The sequence below is a fragment of the Paramormyrops kingsleyae genome, chromosome 23 (assembly GCF_048594095.1).
Source record: "Paramormyrops kingsleyae isolate MSU_618 chromosome 23, PKINGS_0.4, whole genome shotgun sequence".
NCBI lineage: Eukaryota > Metazoa > Chordata > Actinopteri > Osteoglossiformes > Mormyridae > Paramormyrops > Paramormyrops kingsleyae.
This window is the reverse complement of record NC_132819.1, coordinates 16,249,381-16,276,813: the sequence shown is the minus strand read 5'-3', so window position 1 is coordinate 16,276,813 and position 27,433 is coordinate 16,249,381. Positions and strand designations below refer to the sequence as shown.

At 43.4% G+C, this 27,433-nt stretch overlaps 2 protein-coding genes across 3 annotated transcripts in view; both read right to left on the bottom strand.

Annotated features, from left to right (window-relative positions):
- samd12 (sterile alpha motif domain containing 12) overlaps positions 1-20,492 on the bottom strand; it is a 77,630-nt gene extending 57,138 nt beyond the window's left edge. Inside the window, exons 1-2 of one of the 2 annotated variants that reach the window (XM_072705762.1) lie at positions 20,237-20,492; positions 921-1,102 (exon numbers count right to left, since the gene is read on the bottom strand). In XM_072705762.1, the coding sequence (XP_072561863.1) occupies positions 921-1,102; positions 20,237-20,261 (207 nt within the window). In that variant the 5' untranslated portion in view covers positions 20,262-20,492. Of the gene's footprint in view, positions 1-920; positions 1,103-19,521; positions 20,116-20,236 lie in introns of those variants that run through there. The other variant, XM_072705761.1, reaches the window with a different exon arrangement.
- Positions 20,493-23,999: 3,507 nt separating this feature from the next.
- abrab (actin binding Rho activating protein b) lies at positions 24,000-27,200 on the bottom strand. The gene is made up of 2 exons (XM_023811814.2): positions 25,794-27,200; positions 24,000-25,657 (listed from the first exon to the last, which is right to left on the bottom strand). The coding sequence occupies exons 1-2, from the start codon at positions 26,555-26,557 to the stop codon at positions 25,174-25,176; spliced, it is 1,248 nt and encodes a 415-aa protein (XP_023667582.2). The 5' UTR covers positions 26,558-27,200; the 3' UTR covers positions 24,000-25,173.
- Between the last annotated feature and the right edge of the window lie 233 nt (positions 27,201-27,433).

The following is a 27,433-nucleotide window of genomic DNA, read 5'->3' as shown; positions in this document are numbered from 1 at the left end:
TGACCCGAGTGACTGTGCCCCGTGTGCGTGTACCCCATGAGTGTGACCCGAGTGACTGTGCCCCGTGTGCGTGTACCCCGTGAGTGTGACCCGAGTGACTGTGCCCCATGGGCGTGTACCCCGTGAGTGTGACCCGAGTGACTGTGCCCCGTGTGCGTGTACCCCGTGAGTGTGACCCGAGTGACTGTGCCCCGTGTGCGTGCACCCCGTGAGTGTGACCCAAGCGATTGAGCCCAGTGTGCGTGTGCCCCGTGAGTGTGACCCGAGTGACTGTGCCCAGTGTGCGTGTACCCCGTGAGTGTGACCCGAGTGACTGTGCCCAGTGTGCGTGTACCCCGTGAGTGTGACCCGAGTGACTGTGCCCAGTGTGCGTGTACCCCGTGAGTGTGACCCGAGTGACTGTGCCCAGTGTGCGTGTACCCCGTGAGTGTGACCCGAGTGACTGTGCCCCATGTGCGTGTACCCCGTGAGTGTGACCCGAGTGACTGTGCCCAGTGTGCGTGTACCCCGTGAGTGTGACCCGAGTGACTGTGCCCCATGAGCGTGTACCCCGTGACTGTGACCCGAGTGACTGTGCCCAATGTGCGTGTACCCCATGAGTGTAACTTGAGCGACTGTGCCCTGTGAGTATGACCCTAGCGACTGTGCCCCGTGTGCGTGTACCCCGTGAGTGTAACTTGAGCGACTGTGCCCCGTGTGCGTGTGCCCTGTGAGTATGACCCTAGCGACTGTGCCCAGTGTGCCCCGTCTTCTTCGAGTTTCTTCCAGCAGTTCTAAGGGAGGCAACTAGGTTAATTGGCATTTCTAAAACTGCCCAAAGTGTGCATGCACCTCGACATGAACTGGCATCCTGACCAGGGTATTCCCGATGTGCCCCCCCACCCGCCTGGCGTAAGCAAATGGAAAAACATGGGATGCACCTTTGTGCCATCAGTTTCGGACACCTGCTGATGTCTGGGACTCCCCCTCGGGTCATGGAAGCCGGGGCTTCGGTCATTCAGGCCTGGGTTTTGATGCACAGACTCTTCCTCCAGGTGTGAGGTCACTTCCTCTGTGCACACCTGGTGGTCTATGCCATTCTGCCTAAGGTTGCAGTGGAAAGCTGTGGGGTGAAGACAACACAGAAAGGTCAGTGGGCAAATTTCCTAAAAGCTCCAGTGGAGAAAAGACCCACCTGCAGAGAAAAGATGGCACTTAATTTTCCATATTTTGCACGCAACAGGGCTTAATTTTTCATATTTTGCATGCAATTACTTAGTGTTAATTAGCTGGAAAGACAGAGATGTTTGCATGTTTACATATCTTCTGCTATTACATTTCCCCAGGGCCCCACCGATTACATGCACTTTTGAAAATAACCACTAGATGGTGCTACCTCACAAGAAAATGAAAGGATGTCTCTTCTGCACCCATACAATGAATTAATTTACCAAAACAATCTATCCTCGATTGTAAAATATCCTAGTTACATTCCTTGTCCAAAGTTTTAATTAAGTTTGGTAGGGTTTTTTTTTTAATGCTGCAGTGATGTTAATAGAGGCAGTAGTCACTGACTAAGTGTGTAGGAACAATGTGACATGCTAATCTTACAGTGATTCAAACTGCCACTCCAGTGCAGCATGAGATGTGATCAGTAGGGCACTGCTTCCCACATCAGCAGTGTTTTGAGTATATGGTCCCATGGGAGGTGGGTAGAAACAGTCTCTTTACTTATATTCTCTTTGGCACCCAGTCCTCCAACAACAAATAAAGACATACTGTTGCGTATATACGTTGAGCAGCCTAAGAAGAAACCTACCAAGTATTTAACTATAAGATGAAGAATCTGTGGCACCAATCCAGAAGCAAGGACAAATCTGAATTACAGATATGTACCAGGTACAGTGTGAATAGGCCTTTGGCACATCATCCACAGCGTGAATAAACGAACCATCGCCATATCTACATCGTGAATACGGGAACCATCACCACATCTACAGCGTAAATACGGGATCCTTCACCACATCATCTACAGCGCGAATACGGGATCCTTCACCACATCATCTACAACGCGAATACAGGAACCGTCACCACATCATCTACAGCGCGAATACAGGATCCTTCACCACATCATCTACAGCGCGAATACAGGAAGCGTCACCACATCATCTACAGCGCGAATACAGGAACCGTCACCACATCATCTACAGCGCGAATACAGGATCCATCACCACATCATTTACAGCGCGAATACAGGATCGGTCACCACATCATCTACAGCGCGAATACAGGATCCATCACCACATCATCTACAGCGTGAATACAGGAACCGTCACCACATCATCTACAGCGCGAATACAGGATCCGTCACCACATCATCTACAGCGCGAATACAGGAACCGTCACCACATCATCTACAGCGCGAATACAGGAACCGTCACCACATCATCTACAGCGCGAATACAGGAACCGTCACCACATCATCTACAGCGCGAATACAGGATCCATCACCACACCATCTACAGCGCGAATACAGGATCCATCACCACATCATCTACAGCATGAATACAGGATCCGTCACCACACCATCTACAGCGCGAATACAGGATCTGTCACCACATCATCTACAGCGCGAATACAGGATCCGTCACCACATCATCTACAGCGCGAATACAGGATCCGTCACCACATCATCTACAGCGCGAATACAGGATCCATCACCACATCATCTACAGCGCGAATACAGGATCCGTCACCACACCATCTACAGCGCGAATACAGGATCCGTCACCACATCATCCGCAGCGCGAATACAGGATCCGTCACCACATCATCTACAGCGCGAATACAGGATCCGTCACCACATCATCTACAGCGCGAATACAGGATCCGTCACCACATCATCTACAGCGCGAATACAGGAACCGTCACCACATCATCTACAGCGCGAATACAGGATCCATCACCACATCATTTACAGCGCGAATACAGGAAGCGTCACCACATCATCTACAGCGCGAATACAGGAACCGTCACCACATCATCTACAGCGCGAATACAGGATCCATCACCACATCATTTACAGCGCGAATACAGGATCCGTCACCACATCATCTACAACGCGAATACAGGATCCATCACCACATCATCCGCAGCGCGAATACAGGATCCGTCACCACATCATCTACAACGCGAATACAGGATCCGTCACCACATCATCTACAACGCGAATACAGGATCCGTCACCACATCATCTAGCATGAATACACGAGCCTTCATATCATCTACAGCGTAAATACACAAACCTTCAGTCTGTTAGCTGTGATGTGAATGTGACAACCTTCATCATATCATCTACAGCATGAATACACAAACTAATTTTTTTCAACCATGCCCCATCGTTCCAGGTCTGACATCCAAAAAAAAAAGCCTTTCCAGTTCAGGCTCAAGTGTGACCTTTGTACACCTGGAGTCACAAGAAACACACCAAATACAATCAAGCCATACAACCCTATGATGCGGTTTTCTGTCAGACGGAAGGTAGAAACCACTGCAGAGCTCTACTGTCCCTGATACTGACGGTACCCCATGTCTTTTTCAGTCTTACAGGGACAGATAGGACCTGACAAAGGGAATGGCGGACAGGGCCCATGCTTATCTCCCTCCCACACCCGCTCATCCGCACAATAGCGGCCTGTTGAAATGCTCCCCATTAAAATGAGCAGCACATCTTTAATGATAGGGCCTGAGAATGAGGAAGAGAGATAAAGAGACAGGGAATGACACAATGACAGAGAGCTATGGCATCTCCTACGCCAGCCGGTTCTGCAGGGGTCTGCTTCCCAGCAGCCCCCGGGGCAGTGGCTGGGGGGGTATTAGGTAAGTGTGGGTGTGGGGGGGAGGGGGAGAGAAGAGGATGTTGCTTCTTCCTGCAACAGTTGCTATAAATAGCCAAGCCCTCACTTCCCCATCGCTGTAACGCCCTGCAGGAGGTGAGGAAGGCGCCTCCAGAGCGGCTCTCGCCGTCTCGCCCTCCCCCTGACAGTCACCGGCACCTCCGGGATCCCGTCTCCCTCCCCCTGACAGTCACCGGCACCTCCGGGATCCCGTCTCCCTCCCCCTGACAGTCACCGGCACCTCCGGGATCCCGTCTCCCTCCCCCTGACAGTCACCGGCACCTCCGGGATCCCGTCTCCCTCCCCCTGACAGTCACCGGCACCTCCGGGATCCCGTCTCCCTCCCCCTGACAGTCACCGGCACCTCCGGGATCCCGTCTCCCTCCCCCTGACAGTCACCGGCACCTCCGGGATCCCGTCTCCCTCCCCCTGACAGTCACCGGCACCTCCGGGATCCCGTCTCCCTCCCCCTGACAGTCACCGGCACCTCCGGGATCCCGTCTCCCTCCCCCTGACAGTCACCGGCACCTCCGGGATCCCGTCACCCTCCCCCTGACAGTCACCGGCACCTCCGGGATCCCGTCACCCTCCCCCTGACAGTCATCGGCACCTCCGGGATCCCGTCTCCCTCCCCCTGACAGTCATCGGCACCTCCGGGATCCCGTCTCCCTCCCCCTGACAGTCACCGGCACCTCCGGGATTCCGTCACCCTCCCCCTGACAGTCATCGGCACCTCCGGGATCCCGTCTCCCTCCCCCTGACAGTCACCGGCACCTCCGGGATCCCGTCTCCCTCCCCCTGACAGTCACCGGCACCTCCGGGATCCCGTCACCCTCCCCCTGACAGTCATCGGCACCTTCAACATGCCTTTTCATTTCAGTACAGATAATATGTCCCACAATGAACACTATCTGTTCCAAGTGCTGACATCCTTGTTAACTGGCGTGCTTTATGGACAGCAAACTGCACATTCACTGTAACATCCTCTGGAGAAACATGCCACATCACGACATCCCAGGGAAGCTCCAGATGCTTGGGGAAATTACCACCTAGCGACAAGCATCCAATTTACTCAACAGTTACTTTCACCAGTAATTCCAGGTCGCCAACCCAGCTATGGAAGTCCTCTGTTTACAGCGTTAACAAAAGAAAAAGATGAAAAAAAAAATCAGCACTAATCACATAAATCACTGCAGGAGGATTGATCATTATTTTATTTTAATACCAAAGTGTTTTGTCCAAAGTGACTTTCCCCATTGACAATTTCCTCATCATTTACACAGCTTGATACAAAAGTACCAAAGCAATTCAAGGAACTGAGAGCTGTTTGAAACATTTGTATCTTTACCCACCAAGCTTGTAACCCGCAAATGTCACCAATATGTTTCAGCATATTTATGCGAACAGTCACTCCTCTGCCTTTCAATCGTCTTACGGATTACCTCATGCTTACAGCTGGGTACTTCAGTGAAGCAATTCCGGGAAAGCAACATGGAGAGAGCACTGGGTGCCACCCCCTCCCACCCCTCCCGAAACACACCTGGACGACTTCATGTTACAAGTTCACTGGTTCTCCACTGACCCGCCCTCACCTTGTCTGCTGCTCCAGGGGGGGGGGGGGGGTGTGTTTTAACTGTAATTATCTTAAAAGGCTGCCTGTCACGGGCACTGGACAGTCAGCCCTGCGGCTGTGCGCTAACTGTCTCACCCGCTGTGCCGCACCAGGGCACATGACGCAGCTTATGACTGTGCAAAGGTTTTCCGTGCAGAATCGGTCAGCTTGTGTCCTCCAGACTTATTGCCGGCAATGAACGTATGTCGATCCATTTCACAGAAAACAATATGATCAATCAGATAGGTCCCTGAAGGAGCACCCACGGTCTTAGTGAGGTGAGGACCAGTATCTTCTAAACTGTTACTGTAACTCAGTATCTCACAATAAGTCTTCACTGTGACTTACACATATATATGCTGCCTTCCTCTTAGATTTAATAGCAAAATAGCACAGCAGCATTATGAAACATTATACACCATTACGGACCATTTCATAACATCACTTCCCAAAAGGAGAGTATTACACAACATTATAGCTTTGTGGCCTAATGGCATTGTGAAGCATTATGCAGCTTCATGCAGTATATTAGCATAATTACTTGACAGCATTGCAGCCTTATGGCATAACAGCGTTTAAGCCATCCTGTAGCCCTTCAGAACAAAAAGCGTTTTGAAGCATTATGTGCCATTATGTAACAGCCAGGGGCGGATCTAGAGAATTTTTCATGCGGAGGCAAGAGGGCGGCATGAAGATTTTAAGGGGCTGCAACGTGAAAAAACATCATCTTTCCAACGTGCAGGTATCTAAGGCTCCATGGCACCAAAAATCTGTCAACTGCGACTAAATCTTTTCCTTGGTCGCACTGGTGTGCCAAAATTTTCACAGGTCTGTTTTCAGGGCCAGAGCGGTTCTTCGCCAATTTAGACTAGCGTTTCTGAAAGTATACGTTTACGAATGTTTTAAAAAGGTATATTTTTATAAATTATAAAATCGTTTACATTTATCTTGATAGTATAATCGACATGTTTTATTAGATTATTAATGGACATTTAACTCTATAGTGATATGTTGTTATAACCGTATATTTAGTTTGATAGAAATATGTTTGCTTAACCTGCAGGATTATAAATACCTTGATATATCGATTGTAGGGATTTTGCTTTACCATTATATACATGTATTTGCAGACACAGGTCTAATTATATTACACATAATCCTGACATACCTTTTTAAAAACCTACAGATAGTATAGATCGTTGTATATTTTTCTGAGGTAAACACTACCTGCTTCAAATTGACCTAAATATAGACATCAATCTAATAAAACAAGTTGGTAATATTATCAAAATAAATGTAAACGATTTGAAATAATTAATAAAAACACACATTTTTGAAATCATTCGCTGATGTAAGCCTATTTTATTAAAGCTTGCTGCCACTATTGAGATAAAAACACATTGATAGTTAATAAAACATGTCGGTTATACTATCAAGCTAAAGGTAAATGACTTTTAATAATAAAGCACTTTTAAAACATTCGCAAACACAGTTTCAGAAACACTGGTATAAGAAACAAAGCCTGTGTCATGACAAGTGTGTGAGCACCAGAATGCCCCGCCCCCCGGCAGCATTTCAGCATCAGGAAGGGGCTAACTAAAGCATTTTCTACAAGTGTCTCGGAGCAGCACATACTTTTGAGTCAACTGAGCCTCTGAAATTTTCAGTTTGTTAAAAAGCGCTGACGTGTAAAGTGCTTAAGTTTTGTTTCAGAATGATGAAGTTTTTGCAATTCTTTGTTTGTTGCTGTGATTCAAATAAAGACAAACATTTACCTACACCTTTATTCCTGTTTATGGTCATTTACATAACTATCAATGTGTACGGGAAATGACAAAATGGTACCCTTTGACGTGGGTGGCCCTAAATGTTGTGGCAGTGCACCTGTCAGAGATGGTTATGCAGACCAGTACAGAACGTTAGTCTGAAGCCCCAGTATATATGTATAATCTATTCGGTTTTTATTAGAAGTTATGCTGGAGTTTTACTGAATATAACAACTAGATTTGGTGCTGTCAGAAATGACAATGACAGAAATGACAACATCGCATTCCCTAGACATTTGGTGCCGCCATCTACTCCATACTCCTCCCACACGCACCAATTTGCACATTTTCTAGAAGCCCGGGAAGGATCACCTGGAAATGTAGACGTTAATAAAAAATAAATAATAACAGTGACACTTCACTGATCCCTACCTATCTTGCTCTCCATAACTCACAAACACAAATGGAGGTGAATGCGAGCTTGGCAGCAAAGGGCAGCCACCTGTAGTGGTGTCCATGGAGCTGGGGGGTGAAGGGCCTTGCTCAAGGGCCCAGACACATGACTACTCAGCCAAAGGCAGGCTCGAACCGGCGACCTTCCCCCGACAGGCACAGATTATCCCCCTGAGCCATACACTACCCCAATGTGTTTTTTACCTGAATACTGAGTCTTTGTTGTAATATGTAAGTATGCTTATTCATTTATTGCACATCACACCTCTGTGACAATTTGCAGAATCTTTCCCCGACAGTTAGGTGGTTACTTGTATTACTTTGTGTTTTAATGTCCATGTATGAAAATGTTGTTATATATGTTTAAATATTTATATTGTATTTAGGTCTGTTTAGCACCGTGGCCTAAATGTTCTGTGACATACAGGTTTTACTGTTAACAGACACAGCAATGGGGAACCACTTCAACCACCACCAGTGTTTCACCCACCTGGGTGATGCAACGGCAGCCGTTCTGCACCAGTACGCTCAGCACACAGTAGCTAAGGTGGTGAAGGGGAAGGAGAGAATTCACCAGTTAGATGTAGGGGATGATTAGGAGGTCAGATGTGAACCAGGACATCAGGGTACCACCCCTACTCTTTAAAAAGACACCCAGATATCTTTTATGACCTCCGAGAGTGAGGACCTCAGTTTTACATCTTTACAGCTGTGTCCCCATCACTGCACTAGGGCACTGGGTTCCAAATGGATCACGGGAGGTGGCTCCCCCGTTGGCTACACCAACACCAACACCTCTTCCAGCAGCAGCCCAGCTTTCCTTGTTGGTCAACCATCCAAGTACCGGTCAGACCCAAACTTGCTTAGCTTCAGGTGCATTACCTAGTCTGAATTGCAGGTGGTACGGCTGCTAACGAGCACAATACCACCTGAAGTGCTTCATGTGACAAATTTCACCTAATAAAAGAACCGCCGAACATTTGCAGTCTAAAGCAAATATTCTTACAAACCTACTTTGCACTCTCTCTCCAAGTCTCCAAAAAAAAGTGACAAGATTTAATTCTCCCACAACAAATTTCACCTCCCTATGATACATTTTGCCAACCAGCTACTGGAATGTTACAGGTAAAATTTGCTGAACAAGGGAGGGTAGTGACCAAAAATCAATATAAATTTTATTATGAAATATTTGGAAAATTATCTTGTACTACAGCTTTATTATTACTGACCTGTACGATGTTTCTCAAAAGTTCGCAAAAAGATCCACGGAATAAGTTCCGATGGCAGCCGAAGGCTTTATCGTCACTCTCGGCTGTCCTCTGTCTCGCGGTTCCAGTTTAGCTACCCTCCGTGAGTGTAGTTACGACTTTGAGGTGATTGAGAATGATTAACTGTACATGTTTAGGAGTAGATTTTTATCCATATAATGATTTCGTGAAGCAGCCATAACATCCATCTAACAGAGTAAATAATGACAAATAGATTGATCCTGTTCACAAGGAAAAGCCCCTGATCACCTCATCCTTCTCTTTGCTGTCACTAAGCGCATGTTTCAGCTTTGGTGTGATTTGTCTCAAAATTTGAGTAGATCCAGATCATCACCAAAAGTTTGGGGAAAAATCAGGCAAATAAAATGTTTGCGTTCTCATGCTGACAAGATCAAGTGTCTGAGCTGGTCTTATCTTTTCCATCACTGTACAGCGCTGCCACAATTGTGGTGCGATTGGTGTCAAAATTTGATCCAGTTCAGGTCTTCAGCCACATGTAGATCTTCACCATATAATGTTTTTGGGAAGCAGTAATAAAATCCATTTTTAGACCATTACATTCACAAGGTTAGATACCTTCTGCTTTCATCCTTCCATGCTGCTAGGTGACATTGCTTCAATTCTGCAGCGATTGGTCTCAAACTTTAAAAGGTGCCATGGTATACAGTTTTTTCAGTATTTTAAATTGTTCTCTGGTGTCTACATAGAAGGTATTTGAACTTGGTTTGGTCAAAAAATGCCCAGGAACGGTTTTACTTGCCCTATTATTTGGCCCTAGACCAAAACAGGCAGTTTTCCCTTTTTTGGTGGGCTTATTAATATGTTATGAGCTGTACTCTGATTGGCTGGCTTACAGTAAGACACTGCGATGGCTCACACACAACCAACATTTCTAGTCATGTGCCAAATTACATTTCAGTCAACGATATACCACATTTACAACGGCGGTCCCATAAGATAATAACAGAGCTGAAAAATTCCTATCACAGTGACGTCGTACTGCAACACGTTATTAATGTTTGTGGTGATGTTAGTGTAAACAAACCTGCTGCACTGCCAGTCTTACAAAACTTTAGCACATCCAGATATGTGAAGTGTAACACTTGATAATATTAATGAACAACTGTGTTACTGGGTTATGTATTTACATTCCTACATTGTGACTTTCCCCATTGTGTTTCATCACGAGATTGGCTTAAGAAATTAAATGTACATTTTTAGAAGCAGAGAACACGCAAAGGCCTGCAGACAAAACAAAAAAAGTTTAGCAGCTCATAAATGCATAAAATATATGTATAGTGCCGGTCTGAAGGATGCCAGCATGCTTATGGCAGCCTCTGGTGTGATATCTCAGTGATCTTTGTAACTCACAGTGATCTTTGTAACTCACAGTGATCTTTGTATCACACGTTTCTCATTTTTTCACTTCACTTGCCAAAAAGTTACGAAGTTTTTCAAGATTGCGGGGGGTCTGCACCCCAAACCCCCGCGATGTGGAAGGGTCGACTATACTATAGTGTACTTATTGTTACTTAAGAGAGTACTCTTCTACATGTAACTGTTATACTCCCACTTCAGCCTAGGCACAATTTTAGCATAGTCATAGCTTTGTTTTTTGCATTGTAACAAAACCAGTGTAATTATTTTGCGTTACAGTTAATAAATGATTTTATGATGCTAGCTTTGGCGTGCAAATTTTATTAAGAATGCCAACAGCAAGCTGAGCAGCTCATAAAAGTACTGTTTATAGTGAATTTGGACTTCCACTTCCAATTTTTTATTTTTTTTAAAGCTTCATTATTGATTAGATATTTCTTTAGCTAACAAAGTAGGCTGCAAGCGGTACAGAAGCTTCTTGCCTACAATCTACCATACAACTGAATAGTTCCCGCTATGTATAATAAATAACTGCTACGTAACAGTCTAAGATTTTTGGATTAGGCCATTTTACTGCCTTCTTTTAAATATGTGGGATGTATATTGGAAAAGGGGAACATTGTTTGAGATTCAAGGCATGTCAGTTCCATGTACCCAGCTCTCCTTGTTCAACTATGCCTAGGTACTGTAAAGTCAGATTTTCATTCTATGGCACCTTTAATTGGTTCCAGTTCAGTAGCCATAGTGCATCTATGAAGTTTGAAAACAGTCATCAAACAGTTTTTGAGTTATTGGCTTAACACAATCAAGTGTACAAATGGTCCTTTTTTGCCATCATTACACAGCACTACTTCAACTTTGGGGGAATTTGTCTGAAAATGTAGTCAGTTTTAGTTCCTCACCCATACAATGTTTGTGTAAAGTTCAAAAAAGATCCGTCAAACTGTTTCTGAGATATCGCCTTACACACCAACACTTCTGCCACTTTGGCGGATGTGCCCTGAAAGTCTGGGAATGCAATTATTTATTTTCCAGCATTTATTCCACGAGTTTAATTCTGACCACTGGATCCTGCCTGTGCCCAGCCTCGTCTCTCACTCTTGTTGCACAATTCTAGTTCAGTCTTCTAGCCAACATTTCCGACACAGTTAAAAAACACTTATTACTTGGTGTGGAGGTGTCACTGTATAACGTTAGTTATAACTGTGATACTCAGCTAGGGTTACCATTTAAAGGTTGTGAACTACTTCTTTAAAGCCAATTCACACCTTTCCACAAACCCATTCAGTTGCAGACAGAAAACTATTGCAAGGTATGACAAAAGTATTGCGTGAGAATGCAAAAGTATTGCGAGGGGACACAGAACTATTTCAAAAAATATTTTCCCACCCTGAACTTTTTGAGGCTTCATATATTGCACCTATGTCTTGATTATTACTGAATTATATGTAAAAATCATACTTTATCACAAGAATCAAAAAGTACTTTCAATGAGAAATGTGATTGGGCAGAGGTAAATAATAGCTATATTTACTGTCCAAATTGTTTGGGAGACAAAGCCGACATCAGTTAAGTAGTTTTACAAAAGAAAGTTGTTTTTTTGTTGTTTTAAAAACCCAAGACGACTTGAAACTTGCAGTTATAAACTGTATCTCATTCTACTTTTGCGTAAGCTTAATTTAGACCTAGGTGACAGCTGCCCTCTGTTGGTCTTGAGGAATATCATTGCAGAACTCGATATCTATCACGATATTCCAAATTTAAATATCACGCATTTTTTTATATATATTTTTAAATTGCTCCGCCCTGCCACAAAGATGCACAAAACTGCTGATTCGTGTAAATTATTTCCTTAATTAGAAAACAATATTTTAGCATTACCTCTCTCACAAATAGCACGCTGAAATTTGAAGCCGGTGAGCGGGTGAAATGAAAGGAAGTGGAACAAACCATCATTGACGTGATATTTGACGTGCTTTAAGTCAGGGGAAACTTGGTTATTAATTATGTTGAATATGTTTTATAAAACAGTCACATCGCTTAAAACTGAGGTGGCACATAATTTTCTTATGGTGGCAAATGGCACCCTATGCCACACCATTAAATCCGCCTATCCTAACGCTGTACTGCATTTACATATTCATATTTTCTACTGATCGATGGCAACAATTTTACTATGGCCGGATTGGGACGGACTTTAAATACCGGCAATTCTAGTCACTCTTGCATAGGATGAGCAGATGTTACAAGACTGTAGGTTACAGTGTACAGCTCTGTATGGCGTCTGAAAACGTTGGCACAGAAAAGAATCGTTCACAGAATTACCCGCCATATCTATGCTATACCTATCAATTAAACAACGGATCTCTCATTTAGTTTAATTCAGCTCATAGCAGTCTCTCAAAAGAAAATGTAATTTCCACCAACAATATATTCTATATATTCTGGAGATTTTGTTTTACCCAGAATGTGAATAGGTTCTATAATCCGAATGACAACAAATAATTAAGAGGAGACTCTTTCGCCCACTGAAATTACCCCAGGGTATATATTTAATTTCTTTGGTCTTATCTACAGGAATAAGAAATTAATTTGCATTCAAAGTAAATTACAGTATTATGATAATTAGCCTAGTACTGTATATAAGATACCACTGGCATCCTTCTACAGAGGCTGCACTTGCTCTCACTCTCCTCCGGCAAAGTGCGATGACACCGCCGACCCGCAGTGTTATCGAAACTACTTTATGGAAACTTCTCTACGCCTGCAAAAAAAAATACAAATCCATCCTCCAGCGGTCTACCCCAGGATCCAGCTTCCATCTATGCCCGTGCCATCCGCGGGAGATCCGACAGCTGGCCACCAGATCGGCGGAGTCTTAATTGGTCTCTCTGGAAGCCCGAACACAGACGGCCCGGCGCTGCTGGAGCCCGCCCAACTCGCCCTCCCCTTCACCCGGCCCACGGCAGCTGTTTGTGCACACAAGCTGCAGATTAAAACACCCGATCGTCCGAAATGGGTCATGATGCAAATCCTCCACTCCTCGCTCTCAGCCTACATATCCACGGCTGCATCTAATGCCTCTGATTAAATAACATGCGAATCCTATTTCTGCTAACTTTGCTGCTCTCCGGAGCACCTATATAGCGCCTAATTCAAGCTACTGTATAAGGCTCCCCCAGCACAGAGAAAACATCATCTAATCCCCACGACTCCCCTGGGTTATCAAAGGAGTGTCCCAGTTTACCCAGTCACAATCACTCCGAAATATCCCCGACTCTGCTTAACCACTCACGCTGGAGCATAAATTCCGAATTATTTTTTATATCCACAGCATCAAAGACGTAAATAAAATATAAATAGCACAGCCGCGCAACACAGCTAACAGGAAGAAAGTGAAGATTATAAATATTTAATACGGCACAACAGGGAATGTTTCAAGAGTCTTATTTTAATACATGCAAAGTCATGCAAAGTGCTTCCGGAACCTTAGAGGGGGAAAAAGTACGGAGGAGGGTCTCATGCTTGCAGCACAACCATTCAAGTGCCTCCAGAGATAAAGACCTACATTTCGCAATATTTTATAAATGGTAACGCCAGATAATAGCTGCGTCATGACATCCTCCATCTTTTTAAGGCTCGTGAAGTAGGCATGTCTAACATCCTCCAATTATTTTATAAACTTTTTTTCTGTTGCATTCGCTGATGGGTATTGTTGACCTCTATTAATATAAATCATAGCAATGCACAAAAAAATCCACTATCCTTTACAAAAGGAACTGTTAAAAAGCAAATCCGTGTCTGATTTAGATGGTAAAGGTTTAGTTTGGACAGAAAAGCAGTTACTGCTGTCTGTGCGTCTCGGGTAATGAATATTTATCACTGCTAAAATAAGAAACCACTTTCCTGTTTTTTTGGAATCTGTTGCAGTATAAACAGTGATTGATGCGAGACGAATCTCGCGGATATTGTTTCTGCAGTGTACGGGCTATGTGAAACGATGCTTTTAATTATTTATATACAAATAACTGAATCTCATCTGACGGATATTAAAATATACGTAAATGGATGTTTAGCCCATTCTGAAATGGGTGTTTATGGCTGTGAACTATGCACAAGCATTTGGAACAACTCCCATTCAGAAAGTAAGATGAAAATCTAGGGTGAGCATTCATAGCATTCTGATCGATTTATCATATAGAATGAGTATCGTGTACCAGTCAGTACAAAGACCAGAGAAGTTGAGAGAACTTGTTCATTCAGTCCCATTTACCTATACATTTTCCCAGTATTTCTTTTTGTCAGAATTGCTGAAATAAACCAAAATTAAATATTAAATCATGTTTCAATAACAGCAGAAAAATAAGCATAAAGAAATTCAACCAAAAATACAATCATATTTTTCAGTAAATAAGCATTCTCACTATTGAGAAGAAATCAGGAGTTTACATTTGCAAGAAGTGATTATATAAAATGAATAGCTTAAATAACAAAATGGAAGGTAAAGTGGAGTATAGGCGATTTTACTGAGGATGCAGGGGGTGGACTCGTCAGGTGAAAATATTTCAGCATATTATGTTCAATAAAAAAAAAGACATTAATTGGCCACTTTATTTGGTACACCTTGCTAGTGCAGGGATGGACGCTGTCTTTGACTTCAGAATTACCTTAATTCTTCATGGTAGATTCAACAAGGTGATTGAAACATTCCTCAGAGACTTTGGTCCATGTAGATATGATACTATCACACAGTTGCTGCAGATTTGTCAGCTGCACCTTCATGATGCAAATCTCCCATTCCATCTCATCCCATAGGAGCTCTGTTGGATTGAGATCTGGTGATTGTGGAGGCCATTTGAGTACAGTGAACTCATTTCCAAATTCAAGGAAACCCTCCGAGATGATACATGTTTTGTGACATGGTGCATTATCCTGCTGGAATATTCACTAGAAGCTGGGTATGCTGTGGTTATGAAGTGATGGACATGGTCAGCAACAATATTCAGGTAGGCTGTGGCATTTAAACAATGCTCAGTTGGTACTAAATGACCCAAAGCATGCCAAGAAGATATCTCTACCCCACCAGCACCAGCCTGAATTGTTGATACAAGGCAGGATGAATCAATGCTATGATGGTATTTTTTGCCAAATTCTGACCACCTGAATGGTGCAGCAGAAATCGAGACTCATCTGACCAGGCAATGTTTTCCATTGTTCCATTGATCAGTTTTGGTGAGTCTGTGCCCACTGTAGCCTCAGCTTCCTGTTCTTAGCTAACAGGAGTGGCACCTGGTGTGGTCTTCTGCTGCTGTAGCCCATCTGCTTCACGTTTCGTCATGTTGTGCATTCAGAGATGCTCTTCTGCATGCCTTGGTTGTAACAAGTGGTTGAGTTACTGTTGCCTTTCTATCAGCTTGAACCAGTCTGGCCATTCTTCTCTGCTCTCTGCCATCAAGAAGGTATTTTCACCCAGAGAACTGTCACTCAGTGGATGTTTTTTTTGGCCCATTCTCTGTAAACACTAGAGATGGCTGCGCGAAAATACCAGATGATCAGCAGTTTCTGAAAGACTCATACCAGCCCATCTGGCACCGATAACCATGCCACCTTCAAAGGCACTTAAATCACCTTTCTTCCCCATTCTGGTGTTTGATGTGAACATAGAATTGAAGCTCCTGACCTGTATCCTGTATCTGCATGATTTTCTACACTGTGCCGCTGACATATGATTAGCTGCTTAGATATTTGCTTCAATTAGCAGTTGAACGGGTGTACCTAATAAAGTGGCCAATGAGTGTATAGTTTAAGTTCTGTTTGAGAATGGGGCTTATGGTATTCATATCACCATGTAATAATTCCATATAAATATGATCACTAGTGCGATGGAGCACAGGCAGGTCAACGTCAGAGCATGTTACACAGGGACTACTCCAAACCAAAGTACTTTTTGAATGGCAGGAGTCTCTACTCTGCATTCATCAAAAGAAAAAGACAAGCTGTCGAATGTCTTTATGCATGTAGCTGATACACTGCTTACTGGCATTACAGCAAATAAATAAAAATAATAAATGCAAAAAGCATATTGGATTCTGAAAATTAAAACTATTTGTGACTTCTCTCATTTCTTTGTCCCTTTGTGTTTTTTCTACAGAGAAAGTACATTGAAATTTTAGGGTGCATTAAGAGGCAATAAGAGGAAGCCAATTAAACTAAGTGCAATGTGTGTGTGATGCATACAACATAGGCATATAAAGTCTTACAAAAAAACAACAGAATAAAACATTTGATTTAGCCAATTTTCTTGATATAGTCCAAAACCAGTGCTCACTGCTTCTAGAAAACATGCATGAGAATAATTTAGACATTATCTCTTTGGAAATTTTGACACAGGACGTCCCCTTAATAATCAGGAAGTTTTCCTCATGGTCAGGAAGTCAATATCTATGACTAATCATTTCAGTGTATGTTCAGATAGACTTCTCTTTCATATTGTACCAAGACGGGAGGCTTGGCAAACACCGGTAACTTTACTCTCCATAACCAGCTGCAGTGACCTGAGAACACCCCCCTGCATTTTCCGCTCAGACAGACCTGTGAGACATTGGCCGTTTCTTGTATTAAACATTAAACTATACTGGTAACAGGATACTTCCATCCAAAGTGATTATCTACTCAGGTTACACCGGCCCCTTTTCCCAGAAGAAAAAACGTGAGAGAATTAAACTAAATGGGTCAGACGTGCTGTGCAAAGGAATCTGGATGCTGTCTGCTTGACATCAGTGTCTGTAAAGCCGGCTACTCTGCATGACAGTTTCATTATCTGCCTGACCACCAGTGCTCCATATTGAACAGGACAAGACAGGACTTTATTGATCCCACACTTGGGGATCTTGCTTGTTACAACTAGGGCTGCAAAATTCTAGGATTTTTCACATTAATCCCCATATATTCCCATTAATTCCTATGGAAAGTTTCAAACTTCCCCCATCTTAACTTCCCATAACATGGAAAAAGTTTCTGGTTGGAAATATCAATTTAGAGAACATTGTGCAATTACCAACAGAACAGGGTTCACTACCAAGACAGGCCTGGCAAACCGATTTAAATATGGATCACTGTAGAGAGAGGAGAATGCAAACCACAAAATTATGATTTACCTAGTGACAGGAGAAAGAATTGTTGGAAACTAACACTAATTGGAGTTACTGCATGTTGTCCGTCACTGCCTGGGGTAAGCCAATCGGGTCTAATGAAACAACAGGAAATTGATTAAAACGTCTCCGATTGACAGCAGCCTGAGATCCCAGCCACAGTGGGTATACAATGCTCATTGATGCTTTCAGTACATCATTTTAGCGGAGTTACAAGTACAAGTTGCGTTTTAAATAATCTGAAAACTGAACGTTAAGATATGGGGGTGGGGGGGTGGACTGAGGTTTCGCTGAAATCAGGGGTTAAGGCAGTGCAAGGCCGCCTCCCCCGCCAGCTTATCTTTGCCACTTGTTTTAAATGTTTAATAGCTGCCCTACATTTTTCCTTTTAAAAGCCACGCAGCAGTTTTATTCACATTTTCAGAGCCCAGTTCACAGAAATGCATGATAGCTAAAACAGACTAATTATAACTTCAGTCATCCGTGATCCAGTTTCGCAACGAAAAGAAGGTAGCCTAGCATTAAGTTTCTGAACATAAGCCAGTTAGCTTTGTACACTTTCCAAACGGCTAACGTCATGTGCGGTACATAGACAAAACCCAATTTCCGAATAAATACCCGCGATTAAGCCCCTACAGAAATCGGCGATCACTGTCACAAGTGCTATATACGGCGATTTCACGCTATACTGGCACTCCCGACCGAAGCCCATCTCATCCAAAAATAAATAAAATCCATCATGCTGTCATTTTGTGTGACCACCGTAACGTCGCCGGACTGCAATCAAGCCGTGTTGTCATTTCTCTCCTTCCTTAGCAACGTAACATTTCATAAAACTTATTGCATGTATACAATCATTTTCCTGACATCACCTTATACCTACTTGAGGTACGAATCTTACTCCACATTTGCCTGCAGATCTCTACAAGGCCGAAGATGGCAATCCTTCATTTACAATAAAAGTTATTAACGAGAAGTGTTTTCAGACCATTTCACCAACACTTTGGGGGAGGGGGGGTTGTAACCCCCAGTAATCAAAACCAGCCAATTCAACACCCTTAAATTAGTGGACACCTCAACCATCCCAATGCTCAACCCAAAGTTATGCCCTTGCTGCAAATCAAAACACTGGCTACAAATTTTATTGCACCCCGGAGATGTACTTTTAAGCACTTTAAGGCTAAATTAGTAAGCTTATATACTGAAGTAAGCACAAAGTGAGGCAGCTATTGTCTGTATGATCTCTAACCGTCTTAAAGATCAAAGGCAGAGAAGTAGGTCACAGGTATAAAACTGTATCATGGTGCTGCCTAATATTACATTCAAATTAGTAATGACTATGAAACACTATAAAATGGTAATCGAATAAGAACGGGACAACATTTAGTCGCGTCAGTTTTGTATATTTTGGTTCTGGTGTTCGTTATTATTCTTACATATAATTCTTGTACACTTATCCCATTAAGTTCCCTCGGCAGGCCTAGAAGGAAACTTTTCTAAGTGCTGAACGTGTCGATATGGTACAACCTCGCTGGGCGACGTGAAGCAACATCGGCTTTTTCCGTGAAGTTGCAGGACTATAGGCAACAAGCACGAACGCAAACGATCAGTGTCAGGACTGTCAACTAACTCGCTATTTCACATTATGACACCTCGCAGTTCGTAAGTTTGACACTGTCCATCATCAGCATGGGGAAGCGAGTGTGAAAATAAAAATACAGAGCTTGGTAACTATGGACAATAAAATGCAGAGTATAATCATCATATTCATTAACAACAACAACAACAATAATAATAATACCTCTTTTTAAAGTTCTATACCAATCATAACATCATCCCCTAGACTGCCAGAAGTAGCTATTTTAAGAACATTGGTTGAGTTGCGATAGATTTACCGATAAAATGACATTAACAGCAGCCTACGTCTGAACACCATATATGGAAACAATTTTATGGGGGGAAACTGTTTAAATCGATTTATAGCGGGGGGTTGCGCACATTCGCCCTGAACTTACCCACCTCTCATCGGATTCTGAATCCACGGGATCCCTCCGCTAAGGTGATATGACTGCCCAGTGCCCCAGCAAAACCCAAGAAACACCTGGAATATGCTATATATCTGGATAGTAAACGTATGTTCAAAATGGCAGTTTACAAAGCAATGCCATCTAATGTGATCGCAGCCGGTTTGTCCACATGGCGCCCGCATACACCACAGATCGCCGAAATAAGACGAGTCTGGAAGCTGAAAGCGATGCTTTAACTCAATGACAGCCTTAGAAAAATGACTCGCTGAGGTGCAGCGCAAATGTTACTGACCCCCTAAATATCACCTGTCTTAGGTCGCTACCGCATGAAAGTCGGACTGCATTTTGATGCATTTCTGATAAAATCCCAATCTGCACGGTGACCAATTTTAACAGGTGCATCCACACAACTACAATAAAAAATAAGGAAACCAAAATGACGCTCCGCGAAAACCTCCCTCGACCTGTCCGCAAGCCCTACTAACAATACCCACAGAGCCCCCTTTTCTGTCTTTCTGTCTCAGCTATCTCAAAGCAAGCCTGGATTTTTCCATACGTGACTTAATATCTGCGGTATCCAATCGCGATCTCACAACTTTCCAGGTGCCTGTAATCTGTATTCATCATGGTCGCATCTCCCAAGCACTGAACCAGCAGCAAACGCCAAAAACGTGTTGATTTCCATGAGTCACCCGGTGCAGCCTTACCTTCAACAGCCATTATGCTAGTCATCTTCTAATGCGCTCATTATTCGGGCGGCTGTGGATTCGGCGTTACATTCAAAGCTTTGTACATTATTATTTAAGCAGCATTTTCCCTTCCTGCTGCAGACCAGCGCTGACAAAATCAAGCGAGCCGCAGAAAGCCGAGTGGTTTCGCGTTCAGAGGATTGTGGGGACTGTAGTTAGAATAACCGGTTTGGGGGACTGGGAGGGTGAGCCTGCCTGAATGCTCTGCTCCAGTTCGCTCTCTGACATGTAAAAGAAATGTCCAAATTAAAGATGAAGCCTAATCGTCACAGTACTACACATCTCCAGCCAATCTGAGTGATTTGCATATATATACACTAGTCATTTTATATGCCAGTGATTTCAGTTTCCATTGTTTTTTAAGATTGGGAATTGTATTCACAAGGCATCCTTTGCTGAGTGGAAGGGATCTTCTGCTGTTTGAAAGAAAACACTGAAAATTATACACACGTCGTGTGAGTGACGGTGCAACATTTACTCACATTGGTTAATTTTCACTAGTGATTCGTGTTTAATGCCCTCTCCGCACAAAATACCAAAACCTTTGTTTACTTTAATGTGCATTTGTTTTATAGTCGTTTACATATTATGCGTTTCTCGGAATGGTTTGTCATATGTCACTTATATTTAAGTAGGCCTACTTAAAATATCTAGCATTTCATTAATTAATAAACTGTGCTACAATAATGGAAGTATCGTCAGATCGCCCTCCACAGACCTGTATAGGTACGCGGTGAATAATTAAGCGTATGTGAAGGTCTGAACGCTGTCCGGTCTGCTCGTGCGGTCTTTGCATATTTGTACCATGATGTTGAGTTTCATCGAGGTATGATTAATGCCTTAGGATACTGGCATTTGTTTGGGGGGCATAACCCCCCCGAAATAAATGTAAAATAATTAGTTGAAAAAGGGTGTTCTCATTGGTTTTCATTAAAATTAGGCCCCCCTAATAAAGGTTTAGCTCGCCTTTTCTTATATCTCCTGTGACGCTACTGACTTTGTCATGTAGGTATGAACAAACCGCAAACAGCACGTACTTCATATTTTGATGAAAAGGCTGGCAGCTGAAGGTATGCGGAAGACTGCAGTGAGTTTCACATTGCTCCGATTAATTGACGACCGTCATTACGTGACACCTAGACGTCTAATTGAAAGAGACGGTAAATATTTCTTCTCATTCAGAGGGTTGCCAGGAACTGAACAATAAATCACCACATACACACGGGTGTACCGTGTCACTTCAGAATATAAAAAAAAAATGTAAATTGATTTTTCAAACTAAATAATAAAATACTATTATACATTTGCTGGAAACACTGCATTATAATATCTCCATGATTGTGGTTTCAGTTCATTCACATTTTCTGCATGTTTCTAGATGAATTCTTCCCTCAGACCAAAGATATGCAGTTTAGATTAACTGGTGTCTATTGTGGGTCGGCATGGTGGCGCAGTGGTTGGCACTGTTGCCTCACACCCCTGAGACCAGGGTTTGTGTTTCCAGTATGGATCCATATGTGTGGGGTTTGCATGTTCTCCCTGTGGGGTTTCCTCTGGGTACTCTGGTTTCCTCCTGGTGTCCAAAAATATCCTCAAGTTAATTGGAGTGGCCAAACTGCCTATAGGGGTGAGTGTGTTACAGAATGGTGTGTGAGTGAGTCCTGAGAGTGGTTTGCGCCCCATCCTGGGTTGTTCCCTGAGAGAGGTTGCCGCCCCATCCTGGGTTGTTCCCTGAGAGGGTTTGGCGCCCCATCCTGGGTTGTTCCTTGCCTTGTTCCCTGAGAGGGGTTGGCACCCCATCCTGGGTTGTTCCCTGCCTTGTGCCCTTAGGCCCAGACTCCCACTGAATAGGATAAGTGGTTTCATAAAATGGATGGATGGATGGTGCCCATGGTGTGTGAGTGTGCCTTAGATCCTGCTGTGTGCTTCAAGCTATTTTATTACTTGAAGGTTGTTGGTTCCAGTCCCTTGAGACACTCTTCTGTCACACCCCTGAGAAAAGGTACTTAGCTTGAATTTTAGGAAAAAATCCAGCATAGTGTTTGAGAAGGGACTGAAAAAATGCAAGTGCATCATTCAAAATGTCTGCCAATGAATTAAATGCATTCACTAATGTTTCATTTAAGAAGTTCCTGTTTGTGCAGCTGAAGTCTACATTATTATTTGTTAAGATTTACTCATACAAATGACATCCAGTTTAACAATATCAAGCTAATATGTAATATACAGAAGCAGGAGGACAAGATTAAAGTCAATGTGTTTTTAGGGACCCAAAGTTTATGTGGGGGCCAAAAGTTTTTGTGAAATGATTTTTGCCTGTCTTGGGGGGTGGGAGGGAAAAATATTTAGTGTTAATGGCTATAAAGAAAAAATGGCAACACTTCACTTTACGGGGCACAAATACTTAGTAATAACTCAGTTACTACTGAAGTACAAATCATAAACAAATATAGCAGGTACTTGACAACTGCGTCACAATTCATTAATGATGAACAAACATGACGTCAGTATTTCACTTCTGTTATTCATTATGTTCATTTCGTAGTTCCTTCAGTAGTTCACAAAGGTTTACAGAATTAACAGATGCAGTAACAAATATTGTAACTAGGCACAGCAACAGTAACTGCTTGAGACAAAATATGCGGCACGATTCATTAATGATGAATTAACATGACATCAGTCTGTAACTAAGACTTAGTTTGTGGTTAATTAATACATAAGTAATAGCATAATACTATATTATTTGTGCCCCGTCAAGTAAAGTGTTAACGAAAATATGATACTGGCAAAATGAGAATTGTGTGTCTGTTAGGAGTGATCTCTTAAATAATTTGGTGATGTGCACATCTAAATGGGCGAAACGTGTGATGATATGTAGAGAATGCACGCCTATTGTTTTACTGTGGAATGTGAAACGCTTCTTTATAATTCCTCCCAGTCCGTTCAACGGGTTACAGATACCTTTTCATTCTCGGGAAGGGATTGCCTTTTGGGATTATTATGTGTAATTTCCCAAACGCGTCAGGCACAGGGTAGAGGGGTTTTCCAAAAATAACACAAAGTATACCCGTGTGTGCGTCATTGAAGAATATGAAGCTGAAAACGGGAAGTGAATTTAAAGTTCTCCCCAGCATCACCGTCGCTTAATCGATTACTAGTAGGTGCAGATGGCTTTTAACGCTGGAGCTGAGAATGACGTCGAAGAACGGCAACAGCAAAGTTATTACAGTCATGTGTCCATGCAACCATTTCACAAGACCACGTATCCTATACAGGGTCAAAGCGAGCCTGATGTTTGTCCCAGAAAGACCAGAAAGCACTGAGCTGGTTTCCATCCTCATACCCACGGCTCATCACATACTATGGACAATCGGTTCCTTTTCTTAACTGGATAACACATATGGAATGGAAAATAGCAACATCCACGCCTTACAACCTCACTGAGGATGCATTCCTGTAAACTTTTAAAATGGTCAATTTCTATATCCTCCTGAGACCCAAGGAAAAAAATGTCCTTCAATTGTAGGTTATTTGTCTTTGGAGGAAATAAGACATCTTACAATTTAGATTTTTTTCAAATTTATTCTTATTTTAATTCCACAGCATGTCCTCTTTAGTGCACAACAAGAATAAATACGTTTCCCAACATCAGTGAAAAAATAAATGCAAAAATACAATGTCCACTACAATGGACATAAATGAATAGGTCGGGTCTCAGGAGGATATTTCAGTGGATTTTATTAAAAGAGACTCTGTCGCACTGGATATGTTATGGAGCTTAAAGGAAGGCCAGCCAGCCACAAAGGACAGTCTGTACACCGTCTCCCAGACTACCCACTAGCGGAGATGGCAGACTACCCACTAGCGGAGATGGCAGCTTTGCTGGGGTGTCCGAGGTGTCTATTTACAAGGTTCAGCTTGCGTAGAATTGGCTGATGGTAATAGAGCGCCATCTGCTGGGAGAATGTTAAAAAGTAGAAATTGAGCTACGTACGTTCTTTTCAGAAGTACTAATTCCAGTCTCCAGTGATTAACGGTAATGGTAACATAATTTAATGATAAAATCAAAAGACCTATATCGCAAACCAAATCTTATAATTATGCTTATAATATGCTATTGTAAATTGTAATTTTAAATTCTTGTTTACTCTTTTTTGCACAGTCTGGATCGGTCAGGGTTCATTTCACTACATGTTGTACTCGTTATAACTTTTCTTTAACAGATTTTCACATTTTTTACAGCTAATTCCCGGAAGTGAAAATGCAATGTGCGATTAATTTCTTTTGCACGTGGTTTATGTGACAAGCCTGACAGATTTTTTTAAAAAAAACTGGATTCAAATGACAGCAGCCCTAGGTTCAGATCAAACAGCAGAGCTGTAAGTATTTCAATCTGTCATTTTCCCTATGACTAAGATCTTGCCTGCCAGCTACATTGCCAATTCACACCATCACCCGTCTCAGTACCTAATGTTTTATTATACCAAAACAATATGCTTTACAAACTCCAGTGTCCCATTTTTCACTATGAAAAGTTTATGATGTTATAAAACCAAGAATATAAATTCAAAACATAATGAGAAAAAAAGCAACTTTAAACACAACTTTGAACTGTTTGTTTCCCAAAACGCTGAGATAAAAGGTATAACTATTTATTGAGCCTCGCTAGTGCATCCTTTATCCAGAGTAACTACATCTGACGTTTCTACCTGTCTATGTAGTTTAACTTTAAATCTGGAAAAAATACAGTCATATTTATCGCACAGAAGTTTCTTAGGTGTGTTCTGTTAGCTCTATGTCACCTGCCGTAACATCAGTCTTAATGAAATATGTGCTGCATGAAGAGACAGCTGCTTTCTTGCTTCGTACAGCTGTTTTGGTCGCAGTTTTTGCCGTCAAACAAGGAGTGTGATAACGACGTGGTCGTCCTGGCCTTGCCACAGCATCTCGCCCTCGAAGGCCACCTTGCTGTGCTTCCTGGCTCTCATCAGGATGCCCACCACCTTGTCTGAGATGCGTACGTATCTGTCAAACAGCTCGCCGAACGTGACTCGTATCCGGCCGTCGGCACCCGGCTCGGTCATGGTGCGGATGATGAAGCACATGTCGTCGATCTCGCGGTGGATGTGGGCCTCGGCTCGCTTGGCCCTCTCCGCCGTCATGCTGCCTTCCTTGGGCCTCCCGTAGCCCTCCTGGCCCTTGTGGAGGCGCGTGGACATAGACAGCTGGTAGTCAAACTCGTCGCTGAACGGGTTCAGCTTTTGGTTGATCTCGTGCTGTGAGGCCCAGTTCTGCCACTTGTTCGCCAGGTTCCCGACGGGACTGTACTTCTTTGACACCGAACTCAGCCTTTTAGTCTCGTCCACGTCCCTGTTTACCCTAGAAAAGTGGCATCCAGACACAGGCATAAAGAGACAAATATAGAGAAAAAGAGATGAATATAGAGTAGCATTTGAATTTTAGTATGCATGAGCATCTTTGTACAATCAAACTATAGGGAAACTGTTAGACTTACACTGTGGAGGAAGGTCTTTTTATCCTAACCCACGATTCAGGCGTGTCTATTGCATCCCTTTTGTCTTTGCTTATTGAGTAGTCTTGGGTGTTGCCTGTCTGTATGGGTTTGCCAGGCGTGATGTCACTCTCCAGACTCCTCTTGTCCACCTCTGAGAAGCTACTGTCCTTCGTGTCCATGTTGCAGGCCCAGTCACCCTCTAGGCTGTCGGCCTCCTTCTGCCGTCGCCCCTTCTCCACCTGCTTCCATCCTTTGGTGAGCTCCGACACCACGTTAGCACATTTGCGTCGGCGCGTCGGCGAGCCCCTGGCCTTTAACATCCTGTCGACGTCCTCCGTGGCCTCTTTGCCGTAGCGCTCGGTGAGCAACCCGATTCCCACGCCTTTCTCCTGCACGCTACTCGTCACCGACTTTGCCACCTGCTTGGTCTTGATCTTGGAGGCTCCTGGGATGTTGCTGTTGACCTCCTCCAGGGGCTGTAGGGACACCAAGGTATACTCTGCTGCACTGGGGGGAGCCGAGGTTGGACGGGTCTGCTTTTTGGAGAGGACTCTCTTCGAGTTCGGCTTCTCCTCATCCTGCTTGCCTGAGGAGGGACTCCAGCCCGAAGGCTCGTTGGCTTGCTTCTGCTCATTGTCCGTCACCCACTGCTGCCAGCTTTTTGCCAGGCTGCATACTGTGCTCAGCACCCGCAGTTTCTTGATGTTCTTCTTGGCTGAAGGCTTCTGATTGGTCACTTCCGGACTGAGGACCTTCTCTGACATTTCTGCACATGTATATGTACGTCTTGCTATTTGCTGTGGTCCTCCACCCTGCAGCTGCGTTTTGCTGTACTCTTACAGGCCGTTCTCTCTTCCGCAGCCTATCCCGCCATTGCCTGGCCACCGTGTGCCGCAAGTCTTCGCAAGTGAATGTATTCTGACGGTGGAAAGTATTCGGATCACGTTCACCTCTCCGTCGATCGCCTTTCTCTGACACTTAGACCCATCCCCTAAGGCTCGAATTTCATCACAGACTATGCTTCTCAAAAATGGTAAACAGGACTACTCTTTAAAGGCTTCTTAAATCTCTCAGAGGCCATAAACATTTGAATCAACTGTCCGGATTAATTAAAGAAGCGGATGGCTGCGATTCACGGGTATCGTCCCAGATCTTGGCTTGACAGTCCCAGTCCGCATGCATCACGGCAATATTTATTCAGAAGTGTAATATGACACCCTGTAACACATGACTCTACACTGTGGTTAAAAAAAACATATATAACTGTAATAACGTTTAGGCAGTACATTCAGTTTGTTAAGCTCATAGCTGTTTTGATCCTCATACTGAACACATTCAGTGTGGTCCATCTTATACTGCACTGGTGAACCTACATGACCACACTGGCATGGACGGTTTGCAGTGTGTTCTCTGAGCTGGGCTCCTCTGTGCATCTGCAGCTAAAGTTGGGGTTACGACTCCGTGAGCAGTGATCCGTCTCTGGCTTCCAAACCCATATCGCCCTCGTCACGCTATTTTAGGATTTAGCATAGTGCACATAGCATTCTTATAATATGTTCCCCTGCACGTTGTTGGTTCATAAAACTGTAAGAATATTACTTAATTAATATTATAAATTTGGAATCGGTAGTATATATATA